The sequence below is a fragment of the Quercus suber genome, unplaced genomic scaffold (genome assembly GCF_002906115.3).
Source record: "Quercus suber isolate HL8 unplaced genomic scaffold, Cork oak 2.0 scaffold_425, whole genome shotgun sequence".
Classification (NCBI taxonomy): Eukaryota; Viridiplantae; Streptophyta; class Magnoliopsida; order Fagales; family Fagaceae; genus Quercus; species Quercus suber.
This window is the reverse complement of record NW_027069876.1, coordinates 157,998-172,839: the sequence shown is the minus strand read 5'-3', so window position 1 is coordinate 172,839 and position 14,842 is coordinate 157,998. Positions and strand designations below refer to the sequence as shown.

General features: G+C 34.5%; 2 protein-coding genes across 2 annotated transcripts; both read right to left on the bottom strand.

Annotated features, from left to right (window-relative positions):
* Positions 1–10,507: 10,507 nt before the first annotated feature.
* On the bottom strand, positions 10,508–14,839 carry LOC112026292 (disease resistance protein RGA2-like). Its single transcript, XM_065761661.1, has 2 exons — positions 14,405–14,839; positions 10,508–10,909 (listed from the first exon to the last, which is right to left on the bottom strand). The coding sequence occupies exons 1-2, from the start codon at positions 14,705–14,707 to the stop codon at positions 10,880–10,882; spliced, it is 333 nt and encodes a 110-aa protein (XP_065617733.1). The 5' UTR covers positions 14,708–14,839; the 3' UTR covers positions 10,508–10,879.
* Positions 11,332–14,395, bottom strand: LOC112028650 (putative disease resistance protein RGA3). The gene has a single exon (XM_065761660.1). The coding sequence runs from the start codon at positions 14,183–14,185 to the stop codon at positions 13,487–13,489; it is 699 nt and encodes a 232-aa protein (XP_065617732.1). The 5' UTR covers positions 14,186–14,395; the 3' UTR covers positions 11,332–13,486.
* Positions 14,840–14,842: the final 3 nt, after the last annotated feature.

The window sequence follows — 14,842 nt, the reverse complement described above, 5'->3', positions numbered from 1 at the left end:
GATAAACAACTGCGCCTCCTCGGTTCATGAAGCGTCAGGCAATGATGAGGGTTGTAACGCTTGGCCAGATCCAGCGCGCCTTTTCAGGGCGCATTAATGAAACCCTGCAACGCCCCAGACGTCACTTCACTGAACCCGTAACATGCGCTCTTTGGAGTTCCTTGATTCACGCCGTGCACCGAGCATAAATCAAGGGGGGGCTAATGTGCGGCGTCCGAACTGTTGGGCCTACTCAGCCCCTAGTCTCCGCTCCAAAACACGCGGTCATTGGGCCCAATCCTCACTCATCCTATGGCCCAACCCTCGCTATCACAGCTCGGGGGTGCCGGGCTTCACTGCTAAGTTATGACCGGCATATTTTTTACCGAGCATGTTCGGAGGTGTCATTAAACGGCGCATCAGCTTTGTTCGGCTCAAAGAAGGCCCTCCAAGTGCCACTACCTAGCTCTAGCCTGAAGTGGGCACCAAGTCCCAAAGCCACCCATGCCGAGACTCACACTTACCATCCCCCTAATTGGACCCTCCGTAGCGCTAGGCACGCACTAGCCCTGCCGAGCTGCCGACGAAGGTGGGAACCAAGTCCCAAAGCCACCCATACCTGACCTCCCACTTAGAGAAAATCCTACTGGACCCTCTGTTGCACAAACATGAGGGCATTGATAACCTACGCCTGAGCTGAGCACTATAAATAAGAGGGAAGGATAAGAAAAAGTGGTTGGTCAGAAAAAGGAGGGAGAATAGAGAAGGAAAACAGAGAGAATCCGAGAGGAGTGGGAGGAAGGATTGCGTTGCCGAGAAAGAGAAAAGTGATCTCATTGAGTCCTTAAGTTGTAGAACTACTCATAGTAGGAAATTCAGCCCAACAAACAAATAAGTTGTGAGCCCAAGTGGGGCTGAGCCCATTGGCCTCATTTGCGACCCGCACAAAATTAGTTAGAAAGAGTGAGTTAATTTAAGTGGAGGGAACCAAAAAAAAAAAAAAAAGAGTAGATGAAGGTCAAGAATAACATTAGTAAAAATAATTCAAAATGACATATCAATTAGGAAAGAAAATGAGAGCGTGACTTTATATATAATATAATGAAAGAAAATAATTCATGTGGTTAACCCAATTTAATCTGTCAAGGATCATGTTGACTTCCAATTTTGGGACTAAAACTTTGTTGTCATTGTTTAATGAAAAATAAATTTATTCAACAAAACTAGATAAATCAATACAGGCCATCTACGCCTCATGGAAATCACAAACTAAAAACTAGTCTCCTAAATGACAGAACAAACAAACATAATAACCATCCCATCAAAAAAAAAAAAAAACATAATAACCATATTCAATACCAAAAACAAAATAACTTGCTGCATTAATTAAGTAACTTTCAAACTTAACTACGGAATTTTTTTTTGACATCAAAGATAGAAAACTATGGAATTTTTTTTATTTTTTTATTTTTTATACAAGATAGAATTTCTACTCTAGTCTAATCTAAGTGTATATGTATGTGAAACTCCCTCCTAGAGATTTGAACTCCGACCCTTGCCCCCCACAGTACTGACACATGATATCTTTTATAGCTTACTTAAGAACCTACTGGTTTTATTATTATTATTATTATTATTATTGGTTAAAAATACAGCGCTGGTTTTGAGAAATGCAATTAAATGATGTAACTTTACAATTTTCTAATATCATTTGGTAAGAACAAGAAAAAAAGAAAAAAGAAAAAAAGAAAAAAAAGAGAAAACAAAATCATAGCTGTGCTGTGGACTTTGATTATGTTCTCTATTTACTTGACTTGAATTGTCTGATTCTTCTCTTTAAATCATGAAAAGGCTCCTAGAGGTGCCTTTCCTTTCATCAGTATTATTTTTCCTTTTGACATTGTGTAATTGAGAACTGTCAAAAGCAAATGGGACAGCAAAGAAGCAATTAGTGTAAACTAATAATAGAGGTTTTGCCTTTTATAAGACACTTCAAAAAGCAAATGCAATCGAAAACATGAGATCTCAGGCCTAATTTAAGAACCATAGCTGGTGCTATGACCCAGTAACACACCATTTAGGTTTCTTGTGAACAATTATGAAGTATTATTATATTTATTTATAATTTTTCAACTTATTCTATTACCTTTCTCTCAATTTATTAAATATTACTAATTTTTTTTTCTTTGATAAATTTACTTGCGATTTAAGAATAATGCCTTTGCATGAAAATTTACTAAAATAATTAAAAGTGATTTTTTTTATTTAATCAAAATGATTTAGACTTGATGGACTATTATACAATTTTTTTTCATGCTCATTTATGTTGTATTATTTTATATTAACCTTATAATATCATGAAATTTTATTATAAATTTTGTTTCAATTATTTTTAGTATATTCATCTAGTGTTTATAAATTTTGTATTTTAATTAATTACTAAATTAATTATAACATCATCATAGTTTGACCTCGGTCAAACATTAAAAATCTTAAACCTCTTTTTTTTTTCGTTTTCTTTTTTTTTTTCTTTAAACGACCGGGTTTGAAAACCATACTCTTCGCAACATTTGAAGATTTCTCCCCATACTATGCTTACCGGTTGAACTTGCCCAGTTCTATTATGATAATAATAAACAAACATTAGTGTTCTTTGGACATAAAGGCTAGTAGATCTGTAGATGGCTGTATTCCATGTACGACAGTGGCCAAAGTAGCAAAAGCATCGCTATCTAGGATTATCATTCAAATTAATAAGGGAAATATAAAATAATGGTAAGAAAAAATCCTCAGAGATATTTTTAATAACAGCATAATTTTTTTTTTTTTTTCGAATTTGACAAAAAAGTAGATCACCAACTCTAGGGATATGATTAATAAAGAGGAAGGCCCTAACCACTTTCCGTAAGATTTCATTAAAAAAAGAAAAAAGAAAAAAAGACCACTTGCATTATGGGATGGTTACACTTTGTCCATTATCCTTATGTACATACGATTGATAGAGTTTATTCAATATTCAATATGAGATATATGAGTTCACATATTATCTATTTGAGAGCTACTCAATGTGATATTCCTTGCCGGCCAGGAGCAGTGGATGCTTTCTGGTTCATAATTGATACCAATAAAGACTATTTAAATTACAAATAATAAGAATTAAGAACTATTGAAATTAAGGAAAACGAACCTAGTTAATTTCTTGAACTCGTAACCAAGTGAGGTATTAAAACGATTGAAGATTATATGTGGGAATTAAGCTAAGCTACAGGTGGGAGATGTGGTGGCTGCTGGTTTGTCCAACTTGGTTTGGTGTAAATCTCATTTAAATAAAGAATATAGGATTCTCACCCCCACCCCTCCAAAAAAAAAAAAAAAAAAAAAAACCGAACTAGGTGATATGTGCATGCTTGACTCACTCAATTTAATTAATTAAAGGTCCAGTATATAAACGCGGTTAAAGTTGAGATTTTTTTTTGGCAATCAATTTTTTTTTTAAATTTTTTTTATAAGGATGTTGCACAACATTAAAAAATAAAAAAGGCAAGGTCTTCTTTCTAAGCAGTTTAAAGATCTGCGGAGAAACATGTTTGATATATATACTTTTGATCTATATGGACGTTCTGGCTTTCAATTAAGAGGATGTATTTATTTATTAGCTTTTATTACTTTCCAATATAGTTGGACTCACTCAATCCTTCCTTTAAGGAGTGTAATTAAACATCTATCATCAAAAGCCTTCAATTAATTATTTGATATTCTTTTGGGGTTACTTGGAAAATGGCCTTTTTTTTTTTTTTGGTAGAAAAGGAACTTCATTAAAGAACTAAGAACCAGAAATACAAGAAGGAATAAGGCGCTCATAAGATGCGCCAACTGAGTCCAACCTCAGAAGAAAAGCCACATCCATTGGAGGTTCTAACAAAACAACAAAATCTTGTGCTAAGAAAGCTCCCCTTCTGGCAAGGGTGTCGGCACACTTGTTTGCCTCACGATAGCAGTGATGGAAAAATGGCCTATGATTTCATACTAGTCATCACTTTAGAAATTGCCTTTGATTTCCGGACCTTGCAAAAATGTGAAGTTTGTGAAATGGACAACCATGTACAAAAAACCTATTCAAGTTGATCTTCTTTCGGTGTTTCCTACTTAACATTCAATTACTCAACTAAAGCTCAATTGCTTGAAGAGGTAGTGCTGGACAACTTGTCCAACTACTCCATAAATTAAAATAATAATAATAATAAAATAAAACAAAAAGAGAGAGAGAGAGCTCTTGACAAACAAATACGACAAATTTGAGGTTGTTGTAAATAATTTATATATTTTTAAAAATAAAAAATTTATTTAGTTTGACAAATTTGTAAAATACAAGACTTGTTCTTCCTATTTTATTTTTGTTCATTAAAATAGTATATAATATTTTCATAGAAATCTAAATAATGATTGTTCTTGTGGTTCAAACTGATGGACCGAATAATTACCCTCGTCTAGGGAAGCCAGCTTGGAAGAAGAAAGAGCGTCATGAAAGCTTATCATTCAATGCCTCGGTGGTTACAAATCAGCTAGGAGACCATTGGAACCCCCATAAAGGACTGAATTCAAAACTTGGGACGTTACCGAATCAATCTTTAATCCACCATTTAAGAGGAGCAACAGCTACTAAGGAAAAGCCTATATATATATATATATATAGGCTTACCCAATTTAAGGAAGGGATAGACATTCTACTCATTTTTACTGTCACCATTAAGCTCTTTCTATTCCTTGATTTCTATTCACTAACTTTGTTATCGGAGGCTTTGTGGCCGGCACCACACCAGTGACCACCCCGAGAGAATTTCCACTCCTTTCTGAATCTTGCAGGAGCTTGGATGAGCGCGTGCCAATCCATCTGGACAAACCTACTAACTGACGATTTCCACCTCATCACAAACAAAACATATAAAAATAAAAGAGCAATGATAAAAGCATGATGCTCTCCCTTGACAAACGACTACGACAAATTTGAGACTGCTGTAAATAATTAATAGTTTTTCTTAAAACAAAAAATTTACTTAGTTTGATAAATTTGTAAAATACAAGACTTGTTCTTCATATTTTATTTTTGTTCATTAAAATAGAATATAATATTTTCATAGAAATCTAAATAATGATTGTTCTTGTGGTTCAAACAAACCATATAAAAACAAAAGAGCAATGATAAAAGCATGATTTTAAAGTTTTATACTAAAACACAATTTCACATTTTTAATTGAAATCGTGTTTAAAAATTAAAAAAATAAATAAAGATTTCAATATATGGAGGGTGCTATAAAGAGTGTTTATCAAAAATCTTCCTAAAAAAGAAAAATTTTGTTTGAGTTTTTCTTAAAAAAATTTAACACATTTGGTTTAAAAATAGACTAAATAAATTTAGTACATGTTTTGTAGGGTGTAAAAGTAAGAGAATAGAAGACGGTGGAAAGAAAATGAAAGATGAATAGCTATTTTCTCTTATTTTCTAGAGTAAAAGATGGAAAAAAGGAAAAAAACAATGGAAGGATGATTATTCTATTTGGACTTGCTACCTTTTATCTTCCCAAAATTGGAGGAAAGTAGGGGGAAAATGTTTCAAGCCAAAGTGTTTGATTAATGAATGATCTCACTCTCATAATATTTGAAAGCTCGAATATGTGTGAAAACACAAGAGCTGTTTATACCCTCAAATTAAAAATTACGGCTCGGTTGATTTTACTCTAACTTAAACTAAGTGCGGAATAGAATAAATGCGAGCGAACAAACAATGTAACTACTCTAAGCCATATTCATCAAATATCAACAATAAAATGAAAACTAAAAGAGTAGGGAAGAAGGATACAAACACAAGATAACACCGCGATATGTTATCAAAGAGGAAACCGAAAAACTCGGCGAAAAACCTCTCGGCCTCCCTCCAAGCGGTAAATCGATCTACTAGAGAATAAGTTGAAGTACACGAATAACATAAGACCCTCTAAGCCTAGTCTATCCTATGTGCTCGAGCCCTCTAAGCCTAGTCTATCCTATGTGCTCGAGCCCTCTAAGCTCCCACTGCTACTAACTGACTTGACGAAGTCTTGTATTTTTTAGCTCTCCGGATCATGCAATTCAGCCCGATTGCATCCACCAAACAAATGGCTTCTTCCAATGCTTCCCAGCAGCACCAAAACCTCACTTTACACTCAAGATGGGTGTGGTAAATATTTGGGCTATCAACCTCTCAAGGATTTAGATATGGAGAGATAAGAGTTAAGGAAAACCACAATTGATTGTGTAGAGGATTGTGGGTATGACAATCTCTAACTCCCAAGGGTTATGGCTAGGGTTTTCTCTTTGAAAAGCATTCCCCTCAATATGTGGGTAATAATGGTATATATAGTGTGGGTGAAGACATAGTGGAGCAGATATGCCAAAATAGCAAAACAAAATGTTTCGCGGGTATCTTGTGGAAAGGTCTTACCCGCGAAATACTCGCGAAAACCAGCTGTCATGACTCTTCACATTCCTATCATGTACTGTGTACATGGCTTCATTTCGCAGGAAGTCTTCTCGCAAGCTACTCGCGAAAACTCCTTTGATCTTCAATGTTATCTTGAGTCTTTACATTCTCTCTCACACACAACTCATTCAATGAAATCTCACATGAAATACATGGTATATAAGATTGAACAAAATTACAATCAAATTTAACACGGAATTAAAGTCAACACAAAATAGTTATAAATAACAACTTTACAATATTGAATAGGGAAGTTGTTTAGTTGAAGAATAAAATGAAGATAACATTTGGGTTTCTATATATCTCTTCCTCTCAATATGTGGGTAATGATGGTATATATTGTGTCGGTGAAGACATAGTGGAGTAGATATGTCAAAATAGCAAAACAGAATATTTCGCGGGTATCTTTCCGGAAGGCCTTACCAGCAAAATACTCGCGAAAACCAGCTGTCATGACTCTTCGCATTCCTGTCATGTGCTGTGCACATGGCTTTACTTTGTGGGAAGTCTTCTCGTGAGCTACCTGCGAAAACTCCTTTGATCTTCAATGTTGTCTTGAGTCTTCACACTCTCTCTCACACACAACCCATACAATGAAATCCCACATGAAATACATGGTATATAAGATTGAACAAAATTACAATAAAATTTGGCACGGAATTAAAGTCAACACAAAATAGTTGTTGTAGGGTCCAAATTTGGTAGGCCAGGCCCAAACTTTGCGGATTGTGAGCCCAACGAACCCAGAATAATAAATTTGTAAAGAGTGGGTGAAAAAGCTGGTTGGTTTTGGATTTAGCAACGATTCACTTATGTTAGTAAGAATAAATTGAAGTAGAAACAATTGTAGAGTGGATGATACTCAAATCCGAAGAGGCTTAATATTCATGGAAAAGTGAATACAATTCTCTCTCTCTTTTTCCTTCTTTCTTTTCTCCCAGTTTTTCCGTCCACCTCTATCTAGAGGCCTGTTCCATTTATATATCCTCCTTCTTCCTCATCTTTACCGTACACTTATTCTTCATCCAAACATTCACTTGAGTACATGTCACATCAGACGTCTGCTTTAGTCTGCTGTGAGTGGTAGTAGCTGAAGTTGCACTGTTCAGGGGTCTTCTTCACATAAATGCGGTCAGGAAAGTTGCTGTAGTGCATTAAATGCAGTAGTAGCAGCTTTTCCTTTTAGATATTTCTCTGTTCCCATCATCTCTAAGCATGCCCAGAGCTTGCTCTTATCGTGGAGTTAGTTGAGAAGGTCGCTTAGGCCTTCGGTATATTTGCTTGATCAAGTTCCCTTGTGATCCGATGAGAGGGACATCTTTGGACCAATAGGATTGTCTTCGGACATCTCCTCTCATTTATTTCCAGGTGCATTTCCCCCATACGGACTCATTTCTAATCCCTTTTCTCTCTTCGGACACATAGTGATACTCAAATTGGGCCCCAGGCCCAATACGTAGCTTTGGGCTTTTACACCCATAGTTGTAAATAACAACTTTACAATATTGAATAGGGAAGTTGTATAGTTGAAGAATAAGATGAAGATAACATTTGGATTGCTATATATCTCTTCCTATTTTGTAGTTAAATGAACATAATCTAGAAATAAGCTTGATCTTGTATCTAGATACACTTGATTATTTTTTTTGATATCTTGATTTGGTTTGCTCTTGTTTGAAGTTTATTATTATCATCTGGTCCAATTTCTTGAGGAGAAACTAAAAAAAAAAATCAATGGAGTCATGAAGATGTGAGTGATTTAATCCTCGCAAGAAAGATAAACATGTAATCCAATAGAAGAATATAATAAGAAATACAATATGTTTTATTTTTAAATCCACTTTTATATCCTTGGGTCAAACACATACAAAGCTATGATTTACCAAACACCAGTATTTTATTTCCCCATGTTAGATTCCTCGCCATATTGCTTGCAGGTTGAACCTGCCCGGTTCTGTTCTTATAATAATAAACAAACAATAGTTTTTTTTGGACATAAATAAAGGTTAGATGACTGTATGCCATGTATGACTGTGGCCAAAATAACAAAAGCATCGCTATCTAGGATTCTCATTCAAATTTTAATTAGTAAGGGAAATATAAAATAATAGCAAGAAAAAACAGTCAAAGATACAAGATTTGACTTTAGGTTTTTAATAACTACATAATAATTTTTTTTTTTTCGAATTCGACAAACAAGTAGATCACCAACTCTAGGGGTATGATTAATATAAAGGAAATGCCCTAACCACTTTCCGTAAATTTTCTTTAAAAAAAAAAAGTACCACTTGCATTATGGGACGGCTACACTTTGTGCATTATCCTTAAGTGCATATGATAGAGTTTATTGTGTCAAAATGAGGCATATAAGTTCACAAATTATCTATTAACTATTTGAGAGCTATCATTCAGTGTGATATTCCCTGCCCAGAGCAGCGGATGCTTTTTGGTTAATAATTGATATAAGCAATAAAACTATTTAAGTTACCTATAATAAGAACTACTGAAATTATTAATGAAAACGAACCTAGTAACTTCTAGATCTCATAACCAAGAGGTATTAAAATGATTGAAGCTTATATGTGAAAATTAAGCTAAAGGCGGGATGTGGTGGCTGGCTTTTGGTTTGGTGTAAATCTCATTTAAATAACGAATATAGGATTCAAAAAAAAAAAAAAAAAAAAACCGGACCTAGGTGGTAGGTACATGCTTTTCTCATTTAAATAACGAATATAGGATTCAAAAAAAAAAAAAAAAAAAACCGGACCTAGGTGGTAGGTACATGCTTGACTCATTCAATTTAATTAAAGGTCTAATTAGCAAGTGTTAGTGTATTGATTAAGGTTGAGTTTTTTTTTTTTTTTTTTGGGTAGCAATTGACTTGTTTTTCTAAGGAGTTGCGCAACATTTTAATTAAAAAGAAAAAGAAAAAGAAGACAGGGTCTTCTTTCTAAGCAAATATTAAAGATCGGTGGAGAAGCATGGATGATATAGATACTCCTTTATGTGGATGTTCTGGCTTTTAGTTAAACGATGACCCTTGTTGCTAAATTAGCAACTCCTCATGCACAAAGTTCTTAGAATCTAGTGGAAAAAAGGTTTAAGCCACGGGATTCAATATATTGTAATTATCTCAACAAAAAAAAGTATTTGTTGATTAGTTTTTATTACTTTTCAATATAGTTGGACTTGTTCGATTCTTCCTTAAGAGTACAATAGTACTCCCATTAACAAAAGCCTTCAATTAATTATTTGTATCTTTTTCAGGTTACTTGGAAAATGGTCTACAATTTCATACTACTCATCACTTTAAAAATGGCTTATGATTTCCAGGTGTTGCAGAAATGTGAATCTTGTGCTTGGAGGCCCTGAACAACCAATATGCAAACAACCTATTCAAGTTGATCTGCTTTCGGTGTTTCCTACTTAGCACCATTTTCAAATGCTTGCATTCAATTACTCAACTAGCTCAATTGCTTATTATAGAGGTAGTGCAATTCCATCAAAAAAAAAAAAGAGGTAGTGCAACTATGACGTGAAGGCCCATTTATAAAGCCCAAGCTGCCGTAAGGCCCATGACAATACCGAAACCTCTCTATGTATCCATTCGTCCTAAGCCCACTGTATACATAAACTGTCCAAGAAATATCGCAGAAGGCATTAGCTACCGTATCCGTAGTCATACTGTTAACATTGACTAGGTACGAATTTAAAATTGTACCGATATTATTCCCAACACTCCTCACGTCAGGATTTGATAATAATAATAAATATAAAAAAAAACACTTACTAATCATTGGATTTAATAAAATATAGGAAAAATAATAATAAAATGAAGTACGAATGATTTAATCAAAGGTGGTAAGTTCACAACCACTAATCCCAAATCCTTTAACGACTTTTTTTTTTTTTTTTTGTTAAGTGAAAATGAAAAATAATAGATAAGACTTATAAATGTTAATCCCCAAGACCTTCTTAAATATGACAAATTATAGTTGATAAAAAATATAAGATTTTCTAAATTAAACTATTTATATTTGTTATTTGAAAGTGTTTTAAATTTTTTAAGTTTTTTTTTAGGAAGCATAAAGTATTTTACATTCAATTATTATATAAGGCGAAATATTTTGTAAATAATGTAATATGCAGTTACAATTTGTTTCGAGTGTTACTTACAAATGGTTCATCCATCTTGAATGACCTAAAAAGGAGTCAGAGATAAGTAAATCCGTCACTTATATTAGAAAAAAAAAATACATTTTTCTTTTATGGAAATAAAAACACATTTGGGTTTATGTGTAACAGAGAATTCAAACAAAAAACATACCTGCATAAGCTAATTTTGTAGTGTTGTTACCATATATACTTCTCCCACAAATATTATCACAATATCACCAAGTGTTGATTTTCACTCTGACAAGATGAAAAGTAAAACATCCAAAATGCATCACCACATCAACTTGGTTTGAGAAACAATGATGTATTTATTTGAATGAAGAAACATATGAATGATTTGCCATATTCTTTCTCCTAATATGTGAAGAAAGCATGTGAGGAATGAAAGTTCTATTAGCTGACAAAGAAAACAAGAAACCACTGATCGATAATTAATTACCATTGAGTTATTGACTTGTTAAACAACTTCAATGCCCAAATATTTTGGTAAAGAATTGATTTTGAAGTTCATATTCTTTTTTTTTTCTTTTTTTGTCAGCTTGTTTTGAATAATGAAAATCAATAACTAATGAAAAAAATTTAGCTATAAATTTAAAGTGGGTGCAAAAGAAGATTTTTTTTTTTTTTTTCTTGCATAATGAAATTCAAAACTTGAATCTTCTTCTTTTGGTCGAGTTAGATCTCCAACCAAGTTTTGGATGTGGGCAAGCCAATCATCACTCTTGCAACTTCCACTAAGATGGGACAATTCCAAATTGTTAGTGTCTTCAAATACGTAAGGCCAGACAATGATGTCAAATTGGGGCAATCCCAAATCTCAAGTGATTGAAGAGATGATGTTGCAGATCCACTTCGGCAAAGTCTTCAAACTTGGACAATTTGAAATCTTGAGATTTCGTAGAGAGGTGGCATGTTGAAGTCCCACTGGAAGAGAGGCCAATTTTGGATGATCGTAAAATCTTAGATTTTGAAGCTTCCTTAGGCATTGCCATTCCAATTCCATCCCAATTATAATTAAATAACACAAGTTCCTCAAATGCAGTGAGATGTTGTATAGTTTGAAAGAGAAGACCATCATTGCCTTCCATTAGACTAATATGCAAAGATTTTAATTTGGAGAGAGGGGCGAATGAGGCGGTAAGTGTTGAAGAAGAAGAAGAAGAAGAAGAAGACTACGAGTAGAATAGATTGACTCTGCTATTGTTTTTGTTATTGTTGTTGGGTGTTCCGAAGATGCCATATTTATCATTCCCATTGATAATGTTTGCTCCAATGGCCTCAAATTAGAGTTCCCCAAATATAGTTCTTCAAGATAGGGATATAAAGGCATGGAATACAGTTCAGGGCAATGATAAATACATAGAGAAGAAAGATGAGTAAATGAAGGGAGAATTCTTTGCCTTCAAGATTGCAATTGTTGATATTCCCCCATAATTATCATCATCATCCACCTTGTTGGAGTCCCTCCTCCTCTTCCACCATCCCTTTAGATTAGGACAATACCTAATTTGAAGGAACGCTAGGGATGGAAGGTTAACACTCTCGGATATTAGTGATACATACTCAAGAGAAGGAAAGTCGATCAACTCAAAAAGTTTTGAGAGAAGAAAATTGATGCAATGGTGCATAATTTGGCATTTCTTAATTGAAATTGACATTAGGTGTACAAGGTATTTTAGTGACGAAAGCTAACTTGGATATCTCACTCCCATGTAGCCTTTTAATTCCAAATGTTTAAGATTAGGGGTGGTTCCAAAGCTTCTATTGACTTCTCATCGTACCCAACATCCACTTCATCGACATCTCATTTTATCCACTCTAACGCTAAGCCTTCAAGGTGTTGCTTCTCTTTCAAACTTGCAGCCTTACATTCTAATTCAGTATCTTTATCATGTCTCAAATTTTTAATCCTAATATTTTCTCTCAGATGGTTTAATCCATGAAGTTCCTTCAATTCACCACCACACCTAGAGTCCGTACTCAACACATACTCAGCTAGTGACTAGAGATTAGTCAATTGCCCTAGTCCTCATGGCATATGAGTCAAACTCCAGCACCCATCAATGTTAAGATGCCTAAGATTAACTAATTTAGTAAAATTTCTTGGCAATTCTATTAGTCCTCTACAACAAGAGAGATTTAATGTCTCCAAATTTTGCAACCTTGTAATGGAATTAGGAAGCATTTTTATGTAATTGTTCCCTGAAAGATTGAGATATCTTAAAATCTTCAACTTTCCAGTAGAATGTGGCACACTCCTAAGTGCTAATGCCAGTGCCATTCAAATCTAATAGGCGCAAGAACTTGAAACTTGAAACAAATGTATCACAAGTTGATCGGTTCCATACTCGTGATTGGTTCCATACCACTTGACGTGGATGCCAAGCTTGACTTGGTAAAAGAAATGTTCTCATCCTATTTGCTTTAAGCAACAAGGTTGGAATTTTCAATGATGAGCCTAATTTAAAACCAAATGAACCGTGATGAGTTTTTTCACCAATGTTTTCCCCATTTATACCGAAAGTGATGTTCTCTAGTCCAACTACTAATATTGCCAAATCATGCATGAGATCATGTATTTTGAATTTAGGTACATCGTCCCACCAATTTTCTTCAACTTCTCGAAAGAATGATCTCCAAAGTAATTCTATAAAATACTTATGACCAACATTTTCTAAATATTGATTTTGACCTAACAGCTTAATGAACCCTTGCGTCATCCATAGCTTAATCAACATCTTCTTTTCAATCTGGCAATCCTATGGAAATAAACTAAAATAAGCAAAGCATTGTTTCAAATATGATGGGAGATGATCATAACTCAAGTGTTGGTAGGATATCTGTTTCTTTTTTATTTACATTTGAAAAATCCTTATTCTTGAAGGACAACCATTCTTGTTCTGAGTATTTAAAGTACAATAGGCTTCCTATAGTCATTATGGCGGGTGGAATTCCTTTGCACTTTCTAACAATTTCCATTCCAATTTCCGTAATTCTTAAATTTTCTGGTTCTTGTCCTTTTTCAAATGCCTTTTGCTTAAATAAAGACCACGACTCCTCTTCATTTAAACCCCTTAAAAAGTATGGTTCAATAGTTTTTGAAATCTTTGCAACCTTCTCCTCACGTGTAGTCACCAATATTTTACTACCTCTTTCACCACTCAATAGAAGTCTTTTTAAACTATCCCATTTTTGTGAATCATCACTCCACACATCGTCTAATACAAGTAAATATCTCTTTCCATCAATTTCTTTTTGAAGATCATTTATCAATGTGTTCATTTGAAGGTTCTCTGGTTTCTTTCCTTTTGCAGATTCTAGGATTTTCTCAACAATTATTTTTTCATCAAAATCATTAGAGACGAACACCCACAATTTTTTATCAAAATGTTTTTGCATTTTTTCTTCATTGAATACCAATTGAGCTAATGTGGTCTTCCCTAAACCTCCAATTCCAACTATCGGAAGAACTGACACATTCTCTTCAATATTGGAATCTAATAAATAGTCCATGATCACCTTCTTATCATTCTCTCTCCCAATAACATCTTCAACACGTACAAAATAATGAGTCTCCCTTACCCTATTAACTTGTGTCTCCCTAGGACGTTCCTCTAAGTGGAACCTCCTATCAGCTGCAATGGCATCTAACCTCTCCCTAATTGCCTTAATCTTATGACCCGTTGTAAAACCATATGCAAGCTGATTTGATTTGGAAAAGAAGATGCGTACCTCTTTTGTCATCTTGTTCTGAATCATTACTTCTTGTCGTAAAACATCAGTGGAAAAGCCATCCAGCAAGTCATCCGCTTCGTATAGTACATCTTTCAGCTTTCCTAACCAATTCTTGATGGTATGATTCTGCCGCTGTTGCTCCTCTGCATCCAGAAGCACGGCTTGGATTGTTGAAACCGTGTTCCCAAGCTTTTCAAGCTCAGCTTTGACACCCCAGAGCAATCCAATCTCTTTGAGTGCTAGGTTTCCCAATTGCCTAATGATTCCCTCAGCAACTTTGATGAGAGCTCCTTCCGCCATTGCACACTAGCAGGTGAATGAATGCTAAAAGTTCACTCTTTAGACAAGTAAAGGTAGATAACTAGATGAGAAAGATCGTTTGTGGAGAGAGAGAGAGAGAGAGAGAGAGAGAGAGGGTTTACAGAGTACGAAATA